General features: G+C 41.4%; 1 protein-coding gene across 1 annotated transcript in view; it reads right to left on the minus strand.

The window, feature by feature from the left end:
• The window catches only part of LOC116317864 (serine/threonine-protein phosphatase 2B catalytic subunit alpha isoform), a 64,878-nt gene that overhangs the window by 1,947 nt on the left and 37,028 nt on the right, over nt 1-25,903 (minus strand). The window contains exons 3-12 of the mRNA XM_031736763.2: nt 24,735-24,859; nt 24,156-24,267; nt 23,617-23,762; nt 22,820-22,959; nt 19,190-19,267; nt 18,175-18,269; nt 10,915-11,040; nt 9,724-9,795; nt 7,161-7,245; nt 6,766-6,863 (exon numbers count right to left, since the gene is read on the minus strand). Coding sequence (XP_031592623.1) covers nt 6,766-6,863; nt 7,161-7,245; nt 9,724-9,795; nt 10,915-11,040; nt 18,175-18,269; nt 19,190-19,267; nt 22,820-22,959; nt 23,617-23,762; nt 24,156-24,267; nt 24,735-24,859 — 1,077 coding nt within the window. The remainder of the gene's footprint in view (nt 1-6,765; nt 6,864-7,160; nt 7,246-9,723; nt 9,796-10,914; nt 11,041-18,174; nt 18,270-19,189; nt 19,268-22,819; nt 22,960-23,616; nt 23,763-24,155; nt 24,268-24,734; nt 24,860-25,903) is intronic.

Genomic DNA, 25,903 nt, shown 5'->3' on the forward strand with positions numbered 1-25,903 from the left:
AAAGGGGGGGGGATCACGCTCACATTCACCCGTGCATCACCAAATTTGATTATATTTGCTTTGCTCTTGAAATTGTGAGAGAAAAAAAGTTGTTTTACTGAGAAAATGACAACAGAGACTGCACCTGATGAGCTGCTGGCTAGTTCAGTTACATTTAATCCATGAAAACTGAATATCTAAAGGCGATCTCTGATATGATAAGTGCATGGCGTCGATCTCTCCAGACACACATGTGTAGGTTTGGAAAACAGACATACTTGCTTTCTTGGGTAGGGTCACATGAGAAGATTTTTTTTTTAAATCCTACCCTTTAAATCTGGTTAGCTTAGTTTAGTAACATGAAACAAAGTTTCTTTTGGCTGCTACCTTCTTTGCAAGGTGTTGATATCCTCAGATTTCTACCCCAGCTGTCCTTTTTGATACAACTCTTCTAGGGGTTTGAGAATCTCCGCCTGACTAGAACCATGCATCTTTTGCGTGTTTGGCAAATGTGTTAACCACTACACTATGGAGCCACTAAACAAGGATGAATGATTGAGGCTAACACAACAAAATGAAACCAACTGTAAAGTGTTAAACTTCCGCCCTTTAAGCGTGGAACCAAAAGCGAGGCAATCAAAGGAGACTACCAAAGGAATGTTTACAGGCTAGTAACAAAATATTGTTTTTTCTGGTTTCTATTGATAATTTCTATGAGTTATAAGTGGATACCAGGCAGGTCACAGCCAGTATATTTGGGAGTTTGTGCACATCAGCGCTTTGCTGGATGTTAAGCTGAGCTAGCTAGCTGTGACTGACACACACGAGTGTTGTGAATCTTCTCTTGTAACTCCACCCAGGAAATAAAAAAATCTAAAAGTTGAACTTTTTTGGGGTTGAAGATGAATGAAGCGAGAAGAATCTTTGCTATTCATGAGGCCAGACAAAGTCTTCAACCACTGTTACTGTTTGTGTTTTTCATGGAGAACAGCATGTGTTGTGCAGCATTTTAAACAATTAATGGTTTAATAAGGCATGAACGCAATATGAAAGTATTTAAACAATTTAATAATGTGACAACACACGGATATAACTTATCTGATAATGTCGCTTGACAGATGAAACGATTACATATTCCTTCTAACTCTACAAAGGGCACTTCCTGGCATCAGGGTCGACAGGTTTTCACTGTGCCAACAATATCCATAATAGCAGACCATCTCGTGGCCATCTTGTCATGCTTATTTGTGCATGTTAAAAGTTAAGAATGTGACGGATATTAACCAAAATCTCAACGCAGCCGTATCGCGGAACACCTGAAGACCCCAAACATCCAGGTCACCCCATCACATCACAGCTTTTGTAACGACAAAAGGGAGAGGGAGAAATGATCAAAGAGACAAGAAAAGAATAAAGGGAGGAGAAAAAGAAACACTAGAGTGGAGCCCACTGAGACATTCACTTCCACAAAATAGAAACCACGTTGAGACTGAGCTCACGTACAAAGACACTACCAAAGGAACTTGGGGTGCTAACGACTTGTTTAGTCTGCTTGAAGCATGCAGCAATTGAAGGTTGACTGGAAGTTATGATGGGTGGAAGTCGCAATATGATACAAAACTGAGTGAACTAAACTGAATAATGGAGATAAAACCCTTTAAATATGCAAAGAAACACCAATGAAATGAATAAAACCAGCACTTCAAGGCTGTTTCATTCAAGTCAATGGATACTTTAAGTGTTACAAGAACGAATCGTTCCAATATTCAGCTTGAGTTCTATTTCAGCACTTTTTAAAAAACATTTTGTTACTTCCACCTTTCATACAGACTGAGGGTGATTAAGACTATGATTGTAAATAAGAAAACTCTTCTTACTAGAATGGGGGTGTGACAAGGGGAGGAGGGGATTTGATTTAAGAGGACAAATTGGGGATTGTGGAGAGGAGGGTGTGATGGGTAGCGTAGTTGTGTTGCTGCATAGCACAGGTCAGACACAGGTTATTAGCAGCTCAGAGGAAAGAACACGACACAGCAGGGCCACAGAGGATCCACATGGAGAGAGAAGCAGAGAAGAGTCTGGACACTACAATGGACTGTCCTCTATGGGGCTAAAGAGGAAGTACTGGACAATTTCAATGTAAATAGCAGCTGGCATACTACTATTTAGCTCGCAGTTGAGGTTGTTCTTGCGCCAAAGGCGATGCAAGTAAAGCAGATTTTAGGGAGCGTCCAATTTGGATTTCAAAGCCTCCTGTGGAGCGTCTACCAATTCAGATTCAGCTCTAAGGAAGGTGTTACATAAATAAAACAGCAACAACAATGCACAACTGCTTCAGCTGTTTCAAAGGGGAAAACCATCAAGAGCTTTCATAGCAAGACTTCATTGCATTGTGTGAGGGCAGAGCAGAGGTGGAGCGTGCTGTCTACTATGATAAGAGCATTACATTAATCATTTAAACTATGATGAGTAATTTCATTGAAGTACCTTCCTCTGGAAAAGTTCATTCAATGCCCAGATAAGAGAAGAAGTACAGTTTACCACATAAAGTATTACCCTTGGTAACATTAGGAATATATTCCATTAGGAAATTAAGTGTTACTTCAAAATGATATTCAATATCCTGTCAAGGTGAACTCCACCAATAACGCTACAGGACCTACTTCCTCTTTAAGGTCGTGAAAACCTTAATCAGGAAGGTGGGGTTAGAACACTTTGGGCCATTTTTCACTTACATGGTGCCTCATCTAGATCTGGTGCACACATTTGCTGTGGAAAAATACTGGTACCAGTACCACAACATTAGCACCAGTGCTTTCGGGAAAGGCCAAATTCAGAATCCATGATGGCGATATAACCTTTGTGCTTCTCCTATTGGTCTGAAGTAGTTAAGGCTTGTTCAGGAGAAGTTCATGCCAGATCTAATACTGTGCAAAAGTCTTGATTTACCGCTTCTTCGTCCAGTTTTATCAATTTTTTTTTAAGGGCTCATACCAAGTTGTTTGGATAACAGTTCTGAGACTCATCTCATGTGTTTCTGTGATAGGCTGCTAGTAACAACGTGCCTAAAGATACTATTTAAAATAGGCTTTTAAATAAGTTGTCTGTTATGTGTAGACACAACACTGGTTCATCCCTTTAGTCGGGTGTCTTTTTACACTTGAAAGACTCATAGCTCAGCGGTACTAACAGACACGCCTCTAAATGGAGTGCCTGGAAAAGTATTGCTCCAGACCACCTTAAAAATTGCAACAAAGTCTGGCTCCTTGGAAACAATATAAGACAATATAAAATGGGGGACAACTTAAGACCTTTGCACAATATTGCACTTTTCAACATTAATCAAGACGCAGCTTCCTTTGAATAAAAAACGAAGGATCTTATTGGCTTGTGTGCGCCACATAACCCCTCAAAATTTTAGGTTTTCAGGACCTTTAAGGATGCTGCTCCAGTCCATCCCTCTGGTATCTGGTGAAGGCTTGGTAAAGCTGCCAGATGACCTGATGATACTTATGTACTTAAGTGTGAATGTGCATTTTCTCTTTATCTTGATATTTCATGCTGATTATTTTAACTTCTAACAGAGAACATCCTTAACGGAGGAGTTTTTGTGGATGAACCGATTGTGGCCTAGACTAGCGCTGATTTCCGAGGAAGACCGCGAGTGGTAATTTGCTTTGCACTCACTCAAAATCACAGATGACCTTTGTGATTATAAAATCTGTGCTATGAAAGACATTCCCCTTTCAAACATGTGACCACAGGATTTCCTAATTTACTTACTTCTTTTTCTCCGTTAATACTATGCCACAATTTGTTAGCCCAAACACCCAACACACTCTATTCAAGCACCAGCGAGATGGATGAAAACCCAGCACAGCCCCCTGTCTATTGCCATGAGAAGCAACAGAAGAGGGCAGCCAGACCCATTTACCTTCGTCAGCCTCAATAGCTTCAATAGTAGCTGAAGAGAAGAAGAGGGGGGTTGCAAAATGAATGAGAGAAGTGAGCAGGAGAGTTCATTTTGTCCCAGGAACAAGTCAATGAGCAGCAAAGACAGCCAATGCCGACAACAAAGGTTAAAAATCATCTCCACATTTTATGACAGAGGACATGTGGATGTTAGCAAACAGGGGAAACGGTGAAAGAGGGGGGAAGAGGAGAGAGGATGAGCCTTAGTTCCAGATCTGTAAAGGGAAGGCGATACACGAATGTAGCACCAAACCTCGTGGAGAGGATTGCATCTTTGAGGTACTTTGAATGTGTTTGACAAAAGGTCTGAATGTGTGACAGATAAAATGGAAACTGCAAGAATGAACATCGACAGCAATTTTAGCGAGTTGCAGATGCATTAGGTGTTTCTGTACTCAAAGAAAAGAGTACATTTCGAAACGAGACAAATGGAAAACAGAGAGAAGACTTAGGTGCGCGTGCAGTTGTGAGGTTTCTGGCCGTGACTGAACTGTTATTGTAAAGCTCAAAGTACCACAGAAACATGGAGCGCCGTTAGCGCTGTGTTGTGTGCAACATGAAGTAGCATCTGCAGCTGCGGGGTTAGCATCTTTTGATATTAAATATCAAAAGTGCTGGCTTACTTCTGCGACGTGTGAGGGGAGGAAACCTTTCAGCCACTTACCAATCAATTACAGTCATCCTCGAGATAATAAGCGAACACACGATAAAACTGTACAGAGTCAACTTTAACAAAGATGGGGGGGTGGGGCGAAGGGTGACAACAAAGTAATGACTAAATTCTACTGAAGACTACATACTTAAAAAAAAAGGGCACAATAGCATGAGACTTTAAAGAGTATGACTGATGGAGTCAACATTAGAGTAGAAGCACACTGATGTGCTAAGGGCAGCAGTGTGATTCTACCAATGTCGTAACAGGAATCTCTGAACATCGCTCTACCTTCACCCCAGTTCTCTTTAGTGTCAGCTGCTTCCAAAACAAATCCCTCTGAATTTATATACTTTATACGCTAATCCTTAAGAGCACTATTGTCATGTAGGTCATCAGCAGAAACACCTGTTTGAAACTTAAAGGGGACCCACGATGCTTTCCCTTGTTTTCCAATGCCGGACGGGCATACCAGACATGGTCAAAGTTCCAAATAATGAGGTCAGATATTCCCCCGGCTGATAACACAGAAGCTCCACCCACCTGCTATTCAAGCAGCTCTTTTCAGACAGGGCATGTGCTAATGGGCAGCAACACAGCCCAGCATAAGATAAATGATGATTAAAAATGAATCATGCAGAGCTACTTTAGTTGATTCCCAGAAAAAACCTTAAAAAAACCCATGATATTGGAAATGAGCATGATAGGTCCACTTTAATGTTGGTTTAAAAGCTCAGTAGAGATGCTGAAAATGACTGTGAAAGAATGCTAGGCTTTCAGGATAATTGCATCCTTCCTAACAGAGATATGCAGAACTGTCAGCTTTAGTTAGAGGCTCTTTCTTTCTGACAGACTCACGTCTAAGGACACGTGCGCACTAAGTTGATCAACATGGTGTTATGTAATATGTTCAAGTGGTTCTTTAGTAAAGTCTTCCACCATTTCAATAGTATTTTATACATTAGAAACGAAAAGGGGTGTTAATAAGCAATAAACACAATCTTACTGAGATCTATAGACCTGCACGACTGCTGCTACATGTGTGGTATGACCAGTGGCTAAGTAGGTAATGCTACACGAGGACCAAACAGAAACAGTCTGATGATTAAGTGTGCTAAAGTACTGTACACCATACTGTACAGCATGATTAAACATTTATTATCATAATCATCATAAAGGTTACTAACACTATGCTACATCTGTTTTTAAAGTAGAGACATGTGAGACAGGTGTGTATTCAGGAAAGTGCTAGCTGATGTAGGGTGAGAACCTGTGCGAGGAGAGGGAAGTCGTCCGGATTTCTGCTTTACTCGGTGAATGACAAGGCAGATGGCAGCTATCCCTTTTTCTACACTTATTTGTGTCGATACAGTTTTATCCCTTGATTCACAGAGACCCGAGTCTATTCTGACAGAGCACTGCTGAGATTCTCTACTAGCGCTCAGATCTGATCAGCGCTGTGAACGTTTGTGTCCAATTAAAGCGTTCGTAAAGGTGATTGCAAAAAAGCCTTCATCTCCTTGCTGCAGCAGCTTGCCAAACTCATTGAGGGAGCATTTGAAATTTAACATGAGAGAGAGTGAACTGCGCTCTTATCTTTTCCCACAAAGAAAAAAAGGAAAAACACACAATGGAATACTTGCACAATTGATTATACCTGCAGTTTCTAGGGAGAGAGGAGAAAGAAAAAGATACAGGTAATATTTGAGATAAACCCAGTGGAATACAGTGAAAGACAAGGACGGGAAGAGAGGGTATTAATGCCAGATCAGAGGGGACACATGGACACAAAAAAATTTAAAAAATAAATAAAAATCTGCTGAATGTGTTCGACATTGTTTAGGGAGAGGGGAATATCTAATTTGTGCAGAAAAACTAAGACAATGAACTCCAGCTATGTTGATAAAAACTACAAGGAGCAACTGTTGCTGTTTAGTAACAATTAAACTAAAGATAAAAAAGACTGACACTGTCAGAAACATTTCACTATGCTAACATTTTGAAATTCCAGTATAGGTAATGAGGAGAAAAGTGAAGGATTCTGTATTTGCAGTATTCTGTAAACACTAAGCTTGCACTTTGTTGAGAGTTCTGCTGTGTAAGGGGAAAATGTGTTGGTGTGAGAATCCACTGGTGGTGGGGGGTCTCTGTGACACACTTACCATTCTGCAGCTTCTCTTTGCCTCCGGACAGCACTCCGCTTGGTAGCATGCCTGTGGGCGTCAGACCCTTCAGCGTCAGCACGCTCTCACTCTCCTCTCTGAAATATTAACCGAGCAGCATTTTATTTATTTACACGGTAGAGCTGATTTTATTTATTTAGAAAAACATCCAAAATGTGAGTTTTGGGCAGTCACATAACTACATAACCACCTTACTAAGTTAGCAACAAAAAAAAAACAAACAAAAAAAGTCAGAAATCATTTGTAATATGAAATATTAAAGTAACATATTTATTACTTTAATAAGTTATTAATAATATATTCAAGCGCAGATGTCTAAGGATGTGTAAATGGAGCTTAACGCAACAACAACAACACTGTTTTTATGCGTTTACCTGAGCACAGAGAATACCCTGGCCATCTTCCCAATGGCACGGATCTTGTTGCGGATGACCTCCTTACGTGCAGAAGCTGTGGCACCTGCAAGATTGAGAAAGTGCAAAAACTCTTACGACCCGTGACTCATCTGAACTCAACCACGCCCTCTGGAAGTCGAGCGCACAATGCACCGCATAGTCTATGTGCTGTTTGTTTTAATCCCCCAAATGCCTCGTTAAAAGATCATCGAATTCAGTGAGTCTACTCAAAACAGAGCACGTCTCTTGGACTATTAGTTTATCCAGGAGTGCAGCAGACGAATACAATGCAAACACATTGTTATTGGAGTCTTAAGTTCGGTTTACAGAAAATGGTTTGCATCTATAAACACATCACATCATCTGAGTAATTCTCAGCATTCAGTGCATTCATGCTGCGGCTGTGTTACGTACTGTGAGCTGCAGTCCCTTTGACTCTTACAGATTATTTTGCCTAGAGAGTACTTAAGCGTTTTTAAAACAAGCCACTGTTCTCCATCACTGAATGGCTCTGACCTTGTCCAAAGTGTTTTCAGCATGTTTCGATAAGCACGCTCTTTAAACCTTCCTGTGCTGTGTTTTAGCGGTGGAGACTAACGGGATTTTTCCTGGACTGGAAACTTTGTTTTAAAGAGATCCTCTACTGCAAAATAACAGTTTCAAGGTCCCAAAGGCCCAGTTTGGAAAATGTACAAGGGACAGAAATGAAGTCGATGCATGGAGTAAAGCTGGGTAAGGGACACAGCTGACAGTGTGAGGATCTGTTTCAAACTATTCCTGCCATCCTCAGGTTGCTCATTCTTCAGAATATATTTATTGTGTACAACAAAGACTAATTTAGATACAAGGCATGACCCTTCTGAACACTTTCTTCCCCTTTCTGGCCCTGCCTCAAACAGGAGTGGGTAATTGTTTACACTTTTGACCCATTTTTCGGTTTAACTGAGAACCACAGTTAGCCTCAGCAGAAGTGTTAGCAGGCGCTTTAAACAGAGGTGTTAGTTTACAGACTTCTGAAATGCAGAGAGCAAGCACTGGACAAAAGTCTGTCCTTCTCTGCACACACCAGTACAGCTAGTGTTTGTACCTTTTTTGGGGGGATATATTAGCTGTCCTTCTCATGAAACACCCCCAGAAGAGAAGACAAGAGAAAGGACAGAGAGATCAGTGGATGGCTGCAGAATGAATGAGGTGGAAGAGAGGAAGCACACGGCGAAATAAGAGGCAAGAAAGCACGAGTGTAAACAAAAGCGATGCCTTGAGCACAAAACTCTGGAAAACATAAAAGAGAGAAATTAGATGAGATAATCATGGGGAAGAGAGAGTGAGAGAGATGTGAAATATCTAGTGAGGTTGGAAACATCAACATAATGGCAACTGAAAACCATGGAAACCATAGCAGATAAAGAGCGGGTCAAAGGAAGGATTATCTGAAATCATAACAGGGCACAAAAAAGGAGCTCATGAGCGAGAAAGAAAACATAACACAATTCAAATGTCAACACAGTTAAAAAAATAAAATAAAAACAAGCATGGAAATGGCTGCGAAACTAAACAAGAAACAAGCAGTGGCAAGAAATGAGATCAGCTAAAATCAGCATGAATGAGTTGGTAGAAAATGATGTTAGAGGACAGCTACTAATGTTTAGGAACGGCCGAGTGCACGAGTTGTGCTAACTTCCTTATCAATATAATCAGAATTAAGCTTTTCACATATGAAATGCTTTTAAAATGAGCCACATGTAAAACCCAGTTTATTCTACAACGATAGTTACAATCACAACTTCAATAGCAAACGAAGCAAGAAAGGTTCTCTTTGTGAATTTGGAAAAAATAGTAACAAAAAACCCCAAAATATTTCTAAACCATTATAAACCACAACATTTGGTCTTGCACGTGATCTGTGCAAATCTCAATCTACGCTCCCTGATCAGTAGATTAAAGGAAACGTTGCATTTAGATGTGCAGAAGGAGCTCAGACATGGTGGAAATCTGCTGAGATCCTGACACATATCCTGGGTTTACTGATGCACACTGTGACCATTAGTAAACACAAAGAAAGAGGAGGAAGGGGGGTGGGAGGAGGGGGTCTGGTGAGATCATTTCCTGTTTGGCAGTAAGAGGTGGGGCAGGCAGAGGAAAACTGGCCATCTCGTGTACATAAGCTGTAAGCTGGTATCAAACAGATGACTCAGATTCACCACTAGCATAGATTAACCAAGCAACTTAGCAGAAAGCAACACTTGAAAAAACTGTCCTCAAAGGATTTTAAAGCCTTTTGTTTTAATACTGACAGATATGTTGCGACTTTATAAGGGTCTTCATATTCAAGCTGCTGAGTTCAGTCATTCAGACCGTCACGTTTCTCTGTGTTTAATATTTTTAAAGCATATACAGTTTTTACATGTAAAGTTCTGAAAACCACACATGTAAAAACTAAGTAAGAGTCTGTGTGTGTATGAGTTTTTGAATAATGAACGTCTGATACGCCCTCTAGTGGAGCAGGGGCAAAGTGCAGAGAAAACTGAACCACCGAGCTTACCGTCCAGCTCCTCTTCAGTTGACAGCTCATCATTGGAGCAAATGCTCAATACGTTCACTAGCATCTCCGTCACTGTACAAGAAAAGAGAAGCATACTTTAAAACGTCTCACATATATTTAATAAACCACTTGGCTGAAAAACTCCGGGCTGCTCGGGTTCACTCGATTAACTCTTCCACACACGCACATGCAGTTCGCTGTGCCGATCAGTGACCTCGTGAGACTGCCAGGAATGGCTGTGTGCAGCAGGGGTCACGCCTAAATTGAGCTTCCTGGAGGGAGTGTATCAGTCATACTTATGTGTGATTAATTGACACAGATGTGTCACAGCTTAACCCCAGTAAATCTTCAAAGCAACCAAGACCTCGACAAGCACAGCTAATGTCTGGCAGTTTCTAACTTTCATGGACTTCTACTTATCTGCAATTTACCTTATATAGACATGTATATATAGAGCTCACAACTGCTCATTATACTCCTGCTTCAACAAGGAGCTGCAGCTCATCAGCAAATGGTTAAAAAACAAAGAAGGAAAAAGACAAGAAAAGCTGGAGTTTATCTTCTGATCAAGAAAGCAGGGAGACAAACACTGGCTCCAAGAAGAATTTAGACATCTATACATAATTTTGGTTGCTTATTGGGTGCTACATGGCGCAACATTGGAGCATATTTCTGAATGAATCGTGTTTGCATTAGGACTTAAATCCAACCAGATTGGCTCTCCACTGTCTATCCTTTCACTTAAGATCACAGAGATTGAGCATCTGCTGCCTTTGTCTCTGGAAAAGTTTCCTATTGCTATTAGATTATCCAGTCCACTGGAAACTATCAAACAAAACATTCAAAACACGCTTATTTTCCAACTTTCCTCCAATTTTCCCCTTTTATTTTTCCTTAAGTGTATGTGCCTTGTTCAAAAATAAACCATTCGTCCCAACTTCTACCTCTAACTTACTTATAACGCTGCACACAAGCACATTTCTGGCTCGTAAATCTTCCGCTTTAAGTATCTTATGTATGAACCGCAAAGTGATTTCGCTGCACAAAGTGTACACGCTATATTTCTCAAGGCCGGGCTGTTTTCATTAGCAATTCATGAAAATCAGAAGGACAAGTGCCGTTCAAGAATGAAAACAAGAACTGCTTTCACTCATTACTAAAAGAAACTGAATGTAGTGCATGCACACTCACCTTTCTCACCAACAAATGGCAAGGACCAGGTGAAAACATCCATGAAGTTGGGCAGCCAGTAAGGGTGAGGTGAGCAGTTGAACTGTCGTATGTTCATCACGTTGTTCTCGTACTTCAGCACTGCCGCTGGGGATTGGAAAAAACAGGAAAGATGTTAAAGCAAATCCAAATTCAGAGTATTAAATAAAATGAAATCCTGTTTTCTTTCCAATCTCCGGAAAAACAAGATGAATAGCTGTAACAAAATATTCCTTTAAACTGTCGTAGTTTCCAGAACGTCTCTGCCCACATGTAACAAGACAATAAGCTTTGTGGGTATTATGGGATGTAGAAATCTTCAATACAGTCACAAAATAAAGAAAACCAGGGAGTATACATCTCTAAATAAATTAAATGATATAGAGATGTATTGGGGTCATGGATTGCAGTGTGCAGAGCTCAGTCTCTACTGGTGGAACAAGGCAGCTGAGCTCAGTGAGCTGTGAAAGACAGAAAAAACCCCCAATGGAAGCATTTAGATTTAATCCTGTAGATAAAAACCCGTCCGCCAGCAAGGGCAAAGCTGCGTGTACCATCTCCCTCAAGAAAGTTGTGGTTACTTCACCCAACAAATATAATATACTCCTCTGAAATGTCAGCAAAGTATGAAAAAAGAGATACCACCCAAGTCTATAATGGAAGTTTTGATTTATGATTTTATGACACATTTGGGATTTATGTCGATGAAGAGGCCTCAGCTCTCACTGTGGTCCAGGCCCATTATTAGATTCTATCCTGTTCCTAACCACCACTTACAGCCTTCACTGTCAAGATGGCTCTTACACTTGGTCTGAGGAGAATAGCCCTCAAAGTACTCAGCTGAAGAGCTAATGGTACACACACAAAAGAAACAAACATCCGAGCAATCGCTGGAAGAATAGTAATGTATTCTTCACAAGCAACTTTTTATTCCCCCTTTAGTTGAAGTAAGAAAGCATTTCGGGACTGGCCTGAACATTTCTTCTTTAAAAACCTAAAACAACGAATTAATTCAGTCGCATTATGAAACACTTGATGTGGGATTCAATGTTAAAAGTCGCTTACTGTTCCTGGTTAATGATTCATTAGCTGCAGGTGCTGTGCGGAGGTGTGATTCAACAAAACCACTGATAACTACAGAGTGCCATTTGCCCGAAAAGAAAAAAGGAAAAAAGTGGACAAAACTGTCATCCACGTCGACACCGAAACCTGGACGTCGCTCAACATTTTGCCAAATGCTGTCAGTCAGCCTCTGGAGATGATGGTGAATAAAACGGTTTAGAACAAAATACCTACACAAAGACTAAAAGGCGGATATTTTTTTGCCACTTTAAGGTGATATCTACACAGTCAGCATGTGCCAATCTCTCACTTTGACAGAAGGACTCATTTAAATGCAAAAGTACAAACTGATTTCTGCAAATGAAAGTTAGCAAACTGCACAAGCATCTAAACGAAGGTAACTGTTTGGAGAAAATAAAAATCGATGCTCTGGAACATTTCCTCGGCGCATTGATTATTGCCCCCAGTCGGTGAAAGTCGTCTGTCATTTGAAAGGATTGGATACATGAATAACCTCTCAGAACACATTGCTCAGCATTTGGGCTCATGAGGGCGAGCACGTTTCACTGGTTAACAGAAAAGCAGTTCCTGGTGAGGAGGAAAGGAAGGAATAGATAGAAAAGTAAGGTACTAGACACAATAATGATCATTATTGTAATGAAAGTATGTATTCTTAGTTTCTAGGCAATCGATATATGAACTCATATGTTATTTTTTTCTTATTTTTAGAGCAGTTTCGGTTTGCAGGATTGCCCATGAGAATATTTACAAAAATCTACATTTGCCTTAAAAAAAATCCACACACAGTGGTTTTCAATTACTCAGATTAATAATTTAAGAGGAGAGACTCGAATGGGTGTGGTAACTGGTGTTCGCAGTAAGGGTGGAGAAAGAGCAGCAGAATAAAAGCACAAATATGCTGTGTGTTGGGTCTTTAACTTAAGCCTACTTGACAGCACCTGCTTTTCCAAAAAGGATTATACAGCTGGCATGGTATGTGTCACTCCTTATGAACTTGCCAGGTAAATCTTAGGTAACAAAAAGAAGACACAGCATTTCACCAGTATATATTCCTGCTTGTGCCATCTTTGGTATATTTTACAGTATATTTCTCAGTTTATTTTACAAAATGTCTCATTATAATTGAGATCCACGCACACAGAAACCAGCTCTAAAACACTGGCCACAGTGTGTCCCATGCGACCTCACCCATGATTAGACAGTGTTAACGTGGGTGTGGAGGAAAACATGAGAGCTGCCAAACATAAATATATCCATGCTGTATATAGCAGCCTCAGATTCTCTAATACACAAGGCCAGTCTGGTGGCCCAGATCTAAGGTAAGCGGATACTGTGGCAGGGTCACCATGGGGGACTTTCCTGCCTGAGCCCCTCTCAGACTCAAGAATAGCAAGTCATCAAACCTGGCATCCAGGCAGCTTTAACCTCAGGAACAACACAATTCAGGTCAGTAAGAGTTCTGATACAAATGTGTGTGTGTGTGTGTGTGTGTGTAGTATGCACTGAAAGTGGTGCTCAAGTAATGCTTAAACACTCATAAGTGCCAGGCAACACAATACAAACAGAAAACTTTCCTGCAGGGGAACATCCATACACTTGTATAATTAATGCAGGATTATTATCAATATCAGCAAAACACTACTACCCGCTCTAATAAGAACAGCGCTGCATTGCTACGACACGCTCCACTCAGACGGAGCTGTGGGTGTTTATCCCTGCGCGTTGGCGTGCATGAAAGCAATCGCACACGTGGGCAGCCATTGCATAAACATCACATACTGCATAAACATCGTTGAGGCACTTGATTGAATGCAGCCATGGAAGCCCAGAGGGAAAAAGGCAGAGCGGGGGAGAAGGTCAGCTCCCCTGTTGTCGCTCCTTCAAATCGGATTCCTTTTAAAGGAACAGAGACACCCAGCAACCTGCCTCATACCAAACAAACACACTTGTTCAGGCTTTTTTTTCTTTTTTTAAAATACAAGAGGCATTAGAGACAAATATGTATTCAGTGCCCTCATCTGTATTGTCAGGGCAGATGAGGGTGACATTAAAGCACTTTATTTTCCTCACCACTATAAAACACAATTATATGCAGCTTTTTCATACGATGGAAGTCACTTAAGCTTGCACGGACCAGCTGAGAGTTCTGCGTCCACTGCCAGAGCATGCTACATGACAGCCACTAGAGGGCTCTGCTGCTCTGACGGTGGATAACAGGGCAGCCGAGGCCAAGCCTGCTGCAACGGTAACACAGATATTGCAAAGAGACGCCTGCTCATTCATTATTCATAAGGGAGTGCCTCCAGTCGGTTTCCCTGGCAACGAAGACTGTTAAATCTGCTTTGAGACCAGGGGGAGATTCCCGCTGTCCTTCCGACACTCGGTGCTGACTACATATTTGCCTTTAATGCCTCGCGTATAAAGTTGCACTGGGTTAGCTTTTCACATCAGCCATTTAGAAGCTGACGCCACACGCGTGGACCGCAGGGACTGAAAAGATTTTAGAGCAGTCATTTTGGTATGAGATAGTGGGGAAAGAGGCGGTACTAATCACAAACAACCGAGGCTATGGAACTAAACAGAACGCAACCTTCATCAATAACCTTTGCACTGTCCGCCTAACATTTGATATCAAAGTGACTGCTGTGCAATTGGTCTGTGCTGTCCATGTACAGCTGAAGAACTCACGAATGATTTGAACTTTAAGAAATTAATAAGAGCATTTGCTGCATCACAGTGTGTCCTCACGATGTGCGACGTCTCGGTGAACTAGAGCCAAACTGGATCTGCTCCACTTTGGCTCTAATCCATGCATGAACTGAACTGCCCTACAATACAATACAGCTGCTGATGTTACCACTCGTTGTCTTACTTTCCAGTTTGCATTGTATGTAATTAGTTGCAAGGGGATGTCAACAGGTACTTTCTGTTTAATTGAAAGGAAAACAGGAAGGAAGGAAAGAGACAATAGCGAGATGGATCAAACAACCTTTAACTGTCTCGTGGATGAAGTAAATGTTTCATGTAAAGAGCTCGTGCAGCACCACTGTCGTTTAACTTTACTCCAATCTAAGAAACATAACCATTGGGGCTTAGTTGCTGATTTTCTGGACCAGTCAATAATGACGCAGCACAAAGCACTCCATTAACACAAAAGCACAAGCAATCTCCAAAGTGTACAACTGCCAACTACACCCACTTCCTCTACCCTACTCCATCTCTCTCTCTCTCCCCACTGCAGTCACTTCCGAAGCCAAACCGAGAAAGATCAAACAGTGAAAACTGCAAAATCACTGCTGCTGAGTTTTCATTTCACACAGCCTCCCTCTGCCATGTCACAACCGCCTGTGTCACTTTTTACTGAAAGGTTGAAGGGGTCAGAGCAGTGATGGACAGCTGGTCAGCATCTGACACTCAATGAAAAAAGGAGGACTGAGGGCTGGGGTGGCATCGAAAGCTGGAATTTATAGAATTAAGTCCTCAATCATGTGTTCGGCAGTCTAACTAGCCTTCAAGTAAGTTCAGTCTACTTTTGGGAAAGGAGTCAGTTTGTGTTGCTTCAGATATCTTCCACCTCCTCTTCTCTGATAGGAGGTGCACTTCTCTTCTTTTTTACCCCCACGTGGAGAGGTATCATTGGTTAATCCTTCCACCCCCTAACGCGGGATTGATGGGAGCTGCCGATGCCTCCTCCCTCCTCTTTAAAATTTATGCGCCCACTCGTTTGGCCATCAATCACAGGGCCATTGCTCAGTGTGCGTGGAGCTCCAGCATGAAGCTAAGAGCACAGCAATTCATTACAGGGGCTTTACTTCTACCAATGAACCCCACCCACAGCACTCGTTAAGAGCATCAACAGGAATGTGGGACTTGTGTAACTCTCAAGTGGATGCCAAGTGAATAGGAGCTAAGTAATTTGCTTTAGTGTTGATATGAAATCTCAGAGCTTTTAGTTGGAGTGTTTTATTTTTTGTGGCTGGGACCTACTCCCTTTCCCCACTCATATTTGTGAAGTTTTAAAAACCCGACAGTGATTTGCAACTGTCCCTTAATTTATCCAGGTCTCCATCCAACACCATCAGCGGTGGAGGTTAGAAGAGTGTTTATATAGAGACTTCTGAACAACAGCCTAGGGCCGGTTTTTAGATACGAAACACTGATCAGATCAAGCAGAAAACTTCACGACAGACTGTTAAACTGGTTTACACCCACTAAAGACTGAAATGTCACAATTCATTTTTATTTTATTTTTTAAGGGGGAAACATTTTTACTAAAATTAACACAGAGGCCAAGCATCACATTAGTTGTTGTACTGAAAATTTAGAAAGTGTTTGTTACAACCAAGCGAAAAGTATCCTTAAATTTTGAAAAAACACAAAAATAATTCTAAAAAACTAGATAAAAACCAGCAAGTTGCAAAAAATGGATTTAACCTAATATCTATAAGTAATTCTTGTGTCTGTTAATGTTCTGTAATGAGCAAAAAAGCAATTTTTTTAATATCACTGCTTACTGCTCAGCTTTTAACATGATTAGATCACATTTCTATCACGACTGTGTTCTACTGAACTGCACGGCTGCCTTCATCACTGCTTGTAGCTACATTAAGAAAATGGATTTAGTCAAAAAGTGTGCATCGTTTTGCAACGGAGAGTAAATGTTGAGAAATTGTATTTTATTTTATTTTATTTAAACCCTGTACTCTGGGGGAAGATATATTTTTATGTCTAAATGAAGTCAGTTCTGAAACAACACAAAGCAATCTTTTCTGTCTGATAACCACCAATGCCCTGGGTAGTATTTTAATCAGCTGAACATCCACCAGCTACATCTGAAAGAAGCGTTGAGACAAAATCGGGAAGAAAAATTGATATTTCGGCTGTCCCATTATGATCTCCAGAAGACTAAACGATTCTCCAGGCAATTGGTTGCCAGAACTTAAAAACCAAAACAAAACAAAAACCCAAACACGTGCTTCACATCACTTTGTTTGTTTGGATTGTGCTGTGTTGACTGTGAGTCCTAGGAAGATTAGTTGGCATGGAACAAATAGGTTTCTAATAATAAACAAAGGCACAGTGCCACACTTCTCCACCATCTTCACTGTGTAGGGAAGGAGGCAGCTTAAAAAAAAAAAAAGAGTAAACAAATGTAACCTAATGTCTCATCAAAGATGGCACACACCTGCAAATAGGACAGCCCTCACTTCCATGTGTAATAACCACTGCGGTGATGTGGCATTTCATCAAGAGAGGAATTGCAGAACAGCACGAACTAGCCCCCATCACTCTTTCCTTCCCATTTCCTGTGGTTTTCCCACCGATGTCACCATTCCAAACGTGCCCCCACAGTTAAAGCAGATACTGTCTGTTCTCTCATGGAAAAGTGCTGACTCACAGCACAAAGGCGAGCCCATCTCGGCGTGCGGGCACCGCAGCACAGCATCGGGCGTCGCTAGGTGCCAAGTGATGCGGCACCAGGCCACTTCACACCAGCTCCCTCCCCAAAACTACCTGACTAAAATCAATGTTGCACAGTTTTCTGGAAAAATAGTGCAAACCAACTTTTGTGTACACCACTGACCCGAGGAAGAGTTCTCTATTGGAATATATATCAATATAGATCTCGTGTGATGACCACTAGAATAGCTTCTGGGTTTTTCCAAGGGTGGCCACATAGGCAGAGACCACCCTCACAAACTTCTGATCCACACCCAGTCATTTTGTTCTAAAAGTAGACCTGAAACAGGACAGAAACCACTCATTTCAGAAAAACCTCTAAGGTTACTCCTAGTAGGATTTTAAGCAGTAAAGAGTTAAGCCATGTCTGCACTGGCCTCACTTTTGAGATATAGAAGCTGCGTCTGTCTTTTTATACAGTTTATGAATGTAAAGCAATTCTGCACAAATCACCTCCCCAAAATCATAATCTTATCAGTTATATCTACAATCATCCTGCAGCGATTTCGAAGCATTTTGAGACGTCACAGTGCTGTCATTCATCTTTAACAAATCTGACACTAACAACTCTACAGCCTGGATCGACTTGACAGTGAATATTATGTCGCCTTAGGCAAGTCATAAAACCACATGTCACAATCTGGTATTCAAAAGCTACAAGCCACAGGAGACTGATTACGACAAATTCCACGCTCTTACCTTTGTTGTTGTACACGTCTAGATAGTTAGGTGCTGAGAAGATGGTGATAAGGGATGGGAAGCCAGTGGTCTGACTCTTTCTGTACATGCGGTATCTGTGAAGTTCCAGGGAGAAGCATCAGTTAACATTTCAACTATTCATTCATGAATTACTCAACCGCATTTGACCCTTGAGATTTGATTAGTAGTGATAATTTTTATGGCCTAATATTTCACTGTGCCTCCACAGAGTAAATCCCTTTGCTGAAGTCCCAAGTTCTGAGTAGTCTGATGCAACTAACAGCTACTGATGATGGGGAATGCTACGTATTTATATCTGGAATGGACTAAAGCTTCATGTTCTAGCCTAGACGATTTATTAGACCACAGACTGCAGACATAAAAAAATATCTGCATATTCACTGCGTATTGCAAATTAAGTCTAAATGGGAGCCATTAACTTAATGATGTGTGGTCTGAGGTGTCTTGGGGCAGCTATCTCAACTGAGGGCCAAGGTGTCCCATGTGACCACCCAGTGGGAGTGCAATGGTAAACAACTTTGCTGCTGTGCCTCCCACTGTCTTAACCTTGCCTAGAGGAAGATCGGCTTGACACATCCACCCACCTGGCAGTGTTAAAAAAACACAAAAACATTTCAAAGAGGCTTTATTTTTGTAGAAATCCTGATTAAATGCTTATCACACCTCCTGTTGTGCCAAAAAATTTGCTGGGTAGTTAAAAATGTAAAGGTGTCTAAATGTGAAATGCGCAACACTTTTTAAAACCGCACCACGAGCTGCATGAATCATTCCTGTCGCTTCACATCTGGCCAGCTCGCTCCTCACGGAGGTTTCTTTTTCATTTCTTGGATTAACGTGGCTCCTCTCAAAGATCAGGCTGCCCTGAACTTGCTCCCAGACAGACTGGAGCAAACCCCTAGATACCAGGGGGAAGGCTTTTCATTTAATACCCCCGTCTGAATCGCTCTGCTGTGTGACAGTGGGATGGGAAAAGACAAAATACCACAGCACTCACCCAGCATCCTGTGCTTCATGGGCCCGGATGATAGATAATAAGTTATTGTGTTGTAGAAAGTCACAGACTGCAGGGTAGCTGTTGAATAAAAGAGGTATTTAGTTTACTCACATGTCAAGAAAAATCCCAGAAAGACCAAGAAAGGACAATCAATAGAAAAACCAAATAAGTCATGGCTCTTTATTGATTGCACCCAGGGAAACAGTGGCCAAGCTCTAAAACCAGCCGCACACTGAATAAAAATACATCATCTCAAAAGATTATTATGAAAGCCTTTAAAGGTGATCTTAACATCTAACCTGAAATTTAAAGCAGGCTCTTTCACTTCCTGAGTGAAGGAATGATAACTCATAGCTCATATAATCACCAATAATGCACTTAATTTCTCAAAAAAGGTTCAGAACATAAGAGGAGTGCGACCCTTTTCAAATGCTGGATTTTATTTTATGGAGTGACACACAGTGAAATACTTTAAGGAATAAAAGCAGGGCATTGTTTCATGCCTGAGCTGATCTTTTCAGTTTGTGAGCAGCATGACCAAAACCCTTACTGCCAGCATACTGCAGTACAATAAGGCTTCAGAGATCCACTCTGCAGTTTGCCATCCTGCAGCGCCAGCTTCCACTGGTTATCCTTTCCTCAAAATCATTTATTTTTTTTAAGAAAAAAAAAAAAAAAAAAAAGAACAAAATGATCTCATTATAGGTTTTCTTGAAAAACAACCTCCCCATCAAACATTTGAGAGATGCTTCAACCCCGCACGCGAATAAAAATGAAATAAATAAAATAAAACCCCAGTGGACGCCGAGGTTTTGTTCATTTCAAAGAAACCCACGATTCACAAAGTGAGTGACAACTCGCAATAAATGAGTGACACCGACGCGCAACATGTGAAACACTTCAGTGTGGGAGGATTTATTCGACAGTAACAGCGGCGAAATTCAAGAGGTTTCTCTTTTTTCTCTCCTCCCCTGGCATCTTGCGGCGATGCAGATGAAATTTCAAGGCACTTTACAGCCCTGCGCGAGCCGCAGAAGTTAATTAAATGAGAGCATTTGAAATATCATTCGTGATGTTAAAAGGACAGGGCCCTTTTGTGTGGAGCCTGATCTCAGAGCAGCTTCCCCTGCCGTCAAAACTAGGCTGGATGTTCTGTCGTCGCGCCCTTGACCGAGGCTTACATCTGGAGCTGGTCCCCGGGCGCTGCACAACAGCTGCCCGCTGCTTCTTCTACTCTGGGTTACAACATCCTTCTCGATTTTTTTTAAAATCATTGCTACAATTCAGTTACTTAGAAATGCTTTTTGTCAGTCTGCTTCAAATCCCCATCTCTCTGGGCCAAACTCTACACCCCAATTAGTTTTTCTCCCTTTTTATTCAACTCAGAAGTTAAAAACACAAAAGTGCACCCTGAAATGAACACCCCTGAAAGCTCAAATCTCTTTGATTCACTGAAGTAATATTAAGTTCTTGAATAAAATACAGGCTGGATTTTAAACTAGGTTCTGTCATCCTAGCTCGACACCTCTGCCCGACAATGAACGCCACCCACACGCTGCAATCAAAACCAAACGAGACATTTTCCTCAGCAACCGCTGCACGACGAAACCTGCTGATTTTAAAATAGCTTTTTAGACTTCTCTATAATCAACGCAAAGCACCGCTGAGGTTTCATAATGGCTCTGATAAGCTGTTGTGGAGTTCTGTTCAAGTGTGATCCGCAGAGAAGCATTTTGCAGCTTTACATTTCCTATTGTACAGTCGTTCTGGGACACGGTCATTATCAAGCAAATTTATACGAGCAAGTGTTAAATCTGACTGGTTGTTTTTTTTGGATGTCTTACTCCACGCTCGCTGCAGAGATTAATTATTAAAAGTGAAAGCATTAGGAGAAATCTATCAACAATCGTGGCGCATGTAGACACAAGAACCCGTGCGTTCTGCTGGGAGTCATGTGAAAGGAGAGAGCAGATGCCATGAAGGAATTAACGACGCAATGAGTTTGTTTTTCTTTACAGGGGACGAGAAATTAGAAATAAATGTTTGATTTCTCACTTGATTTCCTCCAGCAGATGTAGATATGTGCCATATGCTGCTGTTTGGTAGTCGAGACACATTTTGGCCTAATTTGTCTTTTGGCAGTTTGCGTTCTGAGATTAGATCGTCTCCCATCTGTCCAACAACGGGGCACAGATGTTAATGTGCTCCTTGGACAACAAGAAGAGATGTACAAGAAATTACTTCGCCATGTGCGATCCAAGAGGAAACTTTGCTCGTTCGCTAGGTTAAAATTAAAGCTTTAAAGTTGTTTATATGAACTGATTACAGATGTTTTTTGTTTTTTTTAAACATTCACTGTAGGCTTATTCATACGCACTACCGAGTGGAGGCGTCTGTAAAAAGCAGCCATATCTCAAACATGTGCAATTTCACGCCTGAATAGCGTTTGTAAAAGTGTTACGAGCGTGCCTGTGGCGATGGTGTGTGGGGGGGGGGATAAAGAAGCTGATAGGTTTGGAGTATTGAGGAATGGCTCTCTCTCGGTCTGGCTAAAACCGTCTCATAAATCCTGAAACTCAATGTGATGCCAAATAGCAGCAATCCCCTGGGCAGATGGAGTCGGGGGGACAACGATGAAAGAAAGACTCCAGAGGAATTCTGACCGGAGTGGCAGAAGGTTAACTGGGATGCTGATACAACACCAACATGTGATCGAATCTGTCGATAAGGCAAAAAGGCCGCAGAGCTTACATTTTTGGTCAGTTAAGTGACATAAGTGACAACACGTGTGGGTAAAATATTCTTTTAACGCAGAACCACTTGTTGATCTGCAATATCAAGACTCACTCATTCTCTGAGCATTAAGATACTATTAAGTAAGTAGTTATGAAACACCTGGGAAAAAAAAAAAGAACATGAGAAAATGCTTATTAGGAGCCTGGGGACATCTCCAACGACTTCTGCTGCTCGCCAGAGGCACGCCAGGGCGAAGCAAGCATCACTCAGGCCGTAATGAGTGGAGGGAGTGCCGAGCGCATTTAGAAGCAGGACTGCGCCTCGTGGTAATGTGCCAGTTCATTACATTTTGTGACAGCGGGAGCCGCTTGCTCCGAGCATTTCCTCAGTTTGTTCAGTTACTCAGCTCAATTGAAGGTAATGTGGGTTACATAAATACTGGCGACAGTCTAGGGAGGAGTCTTTGTGATTTCTCAATTGCACAGCGCGCTCTAACAGCCGTCTCACAGCTGAGACGTTGCAGAGGCGTGAACGTTGTGAGACGGGAGGAGAGAAGTTATTAACTCTTTTTCCCCTCCTTCACCCTTCCAAGTTCAAATATTTTGTTTAGGAAAAAAAAAAAACACAAAGTAAAACTAATCAGGTTATTTAGTTTTACTTAGCGGAATAAGAGCACCGAAAGTTTCTAAGATACCGCCAACAACATCTTGTTTTTATTCCGATTGCCCAACAAAAACAATGTTGGCTTGCAGATGAATGTAACTGTGTAAACTAAAGCCGCTTTCCTTCTGACAGCTACTTGGAATCCAAAAAGAAAACAAACACACACACACAAATGTCTTAAAAATAAATAAATAAATCACATGACTGTAAATCACCACAGAACACACTCACCTGTAGAAATAGGAACAGCCTCGCACTGTGTTGTGTGTGAAGTGCTCCTGGCTCTTCTCATTCCCAAAATCCTCCAGGGGGTCGGACCACAGCAGATCACACATTGGACCGTATGCAGGGGGCTCTTTGAATCTGTCTAGCTGTGGAAGGGGAAAAGTCAAGACTCCCGTCAGTCTGTTCGAATGGAAATATGACACACGGAGTCTTCGCACTGCTACGGAGAGATTGCTTCTTCTGCGAGAGCCGAGCTGGCGACTGCAGCTATGATCATAATTAAGTAACATGTCTGCTGAAGGGATTTTGAATGGTATTCGAGGTAACACAATATGGGTGACGTGTCAAAAGACACCACTCGTCTTTCAGGACCTGGAAGGAACTTTCAAGGAAAGGCCTGAAAAAACTTGCAAAAACTGGCAGCCGTTCTTTTCGAGCGCTGAACATAAATGGCTTTGCTTTCAGGCAAGCGTAGCTCTTTCTCCAACAAAAGCTCGTGGATTACTGGATGGGTAGCATGATGGACACTTCAATAGAGAAAATTCTATTATGCATGCCCTCTGATTGCAGCCACAAAATCCATTTAGAATTATTGAATTAGTCTGAAAGCTGGATCTGACTCTTCAACATTTTTTAATCTGAGGTAGGACCAGACTGCTGCTTACAATCCACCATGTCCACATCTGCACACAGATCCGGAGGAATAACTTCACTCATTGCAAGCAATGTTGCTATGTCATGCTAAAACACAGGACTGTAGCTTTATTAAAATTAAGGGGAAAAAAAAGAAATCAGACACATACTTTCCTGATGTCATCAAGATTTGTGATTTCTGGAGATAGTCCTCCGTGTACACACAGGAACTGCTGGTTCATAAGTGCAGCCAGGGGAAGGCAGTCGAAGGCGTCCATACATGCGTCATACACCCTCTCTGAATACTTAATTCTACCTGTCATGGGGAGAAACGGGGCAGGGAGAACAGAGGATGCCAAGTCAAACAACGGCGCTCTCATACATCAGGGAAGTTCACTGGCCTCGGACGGAAAGGCTCTCCGCAGTTCCAAAAACTTCCCTTTTGTCGGGTTTCGTTGGGTTTTTTCCCCCCCATCCCGTCCGAATCCAACAGAAATAGTTTTGACATGTACAAATATCAAGGCTGAATCCTGTAACAGGCCAGAGTGTGCTTTTAAGCGAACGTTTGAGGTCAGAGGCTGAACTGCACACATAATAAACAGCTTTTTAGCAAGGATAACTCAATTTGCCTCCCTCCCCGTGCAGAGCTTCAGAGACTAACTCGCTTTATATCAAAAGGTGAAACATTAAGTGCGCGAGTGTTACTTACATTCCTGCTTAAATGTGAAATACTCTGTTAAATGTCGACATTCGTGATTCCCACGCAGCAAAAACAGTGTTTTGGGGTAAAGGATCTTTAAGGCCCACAAGTACAGCACACACTGAAACAAAGCAGAACAAAAGAAAGCAGGAAACTGTTAGCTTGTCATATTTCTAAAAGGCTGGAAGCATAAAACCATCGAGTCACATCGTGTCACTTTCACAGAGTGGTACAATAAAAGTAGTTCTGCATTTTGTGCTCATGGTACACGCCAATACATTATTCTTTTATTAATAAAAGAATAATGTTTCAGGCCATATACACATATAAGCAAATTCCCAGATTAAATATCTGTATATTGCTTTATTTTAAAATCTCTCTATATTTAACTCCAAGCCTCGCTGTGACATTTGCTTTCCAGGCCACATTTGAAATTATTACAAAAGCCTATTACCACTACAATATCTGCAGCCTGATTTGATCTACGCTGAGAGAAAGCTATTAATAAACACAGCTTCAGCCGAGCACATGGCGTGTGTCACACTTGATTAGGCCCTGGTGAGGACAAAAACAAATATACAGACTCACTTCAATACTGAAATACCCTCTGTCAACGTAGTCCCCCAGGAAAAGGTAGCGCGTGGATGCTGGTGAGCCTCCTACTTCAAACAGCTTCATCAGGTCAAAGAACTGCCCGTGGATGTCTCCGCAAACTGGAAAAAGGTCAATTACAAGAAAATATGAATGATAAAAATGTAAACTCTCTATGTAAAAAAAAAAGAAAGAAGTAAAACTAAAGTTCTTATGTGAAATGTTAAATTAAATATTCAAAAGCTAAAAAGTACAATGCACAATACAAACAAGGCATTACAAGTGGTGTGTTGTTTTGCAGTGCATCGTGTGAGAATGAGTGTTTTGCTGCACACGCTCCTGTGGCTGATCAGCACAAGATGTAGAGGAAGATGGAGAGGGCGTGAACGGTTGTTCGGTATTGACTGCAACTTGGATTGCATCCTTTCTGAAACCGCTGTCAGAGAGTCGGGCTCCACACCCACACCATTACCAGCTTTGCAGAGCACTTTGTTGACTCTGTTGGTTGTCCCTCAGCTCTACTAAATGCCAAAAAGCCAAGGTAAAGACTACTGAAACATGGCAACTGTTTACAGGTTGATGGGCCAAGAACATTTCAGAAGTGTTATGGAAAATGAAAAGGGAGAACTACTGCTGACAACATGTCCGCAGTGATGAAAATGGTCATATTTAGATTTTTCTCTCTTTCGTTTTTCAAGCAGCCCACTGTTTGGCCAGCAGACGCTTCAAAAATGACCAAATGAGGATCTTTGGACACATTTTGGAGGCCGAGCTGCTTCCAAATAGTTCTAGAAACCGACATACCACGTCATCGGTGTTTTATATACACACACTGTATAAAATTGAGGATGCGAATTTGGAAAAATCTTTTCTGTAATTTATTATGTCCAGATAATATGCATAATTATATTCCTCCTAAAGATAACAAAACTCACTTTTATATTGTTAAACTTTGAGGTTGGATTGAGAGTATTACACAATAAAGTGAATCATGGGAATTATGACTTGCCTAATAACTCTGCATGTAGCGTTTATCCCATTGCACAAGATAAATAAGAAATAATCCAAACAAACTTTTTCTACAAAGAGATTCTTAATCAAATCCTGCAAAAATTGTTAAGAGTGCATCTGCCATCTTTCTTCTAACATGCTGTAATACTTTGGTG

The sequence above is a fragment of the Oreochromis aureus genome, linkage group 3, assembly GCF_013358895.1.
Source record: "Oreochromis aureus strain Israel breed Guangdong linkage group 3, ZZ_aureus, whole genome shotgun sequence".
Lineage (NCBI taxonomy): Eukaryota > Metazoa > Chordata > Actinopteri > Cichliformes > Cichlidae > Oreochromis > Oreochromis aureus.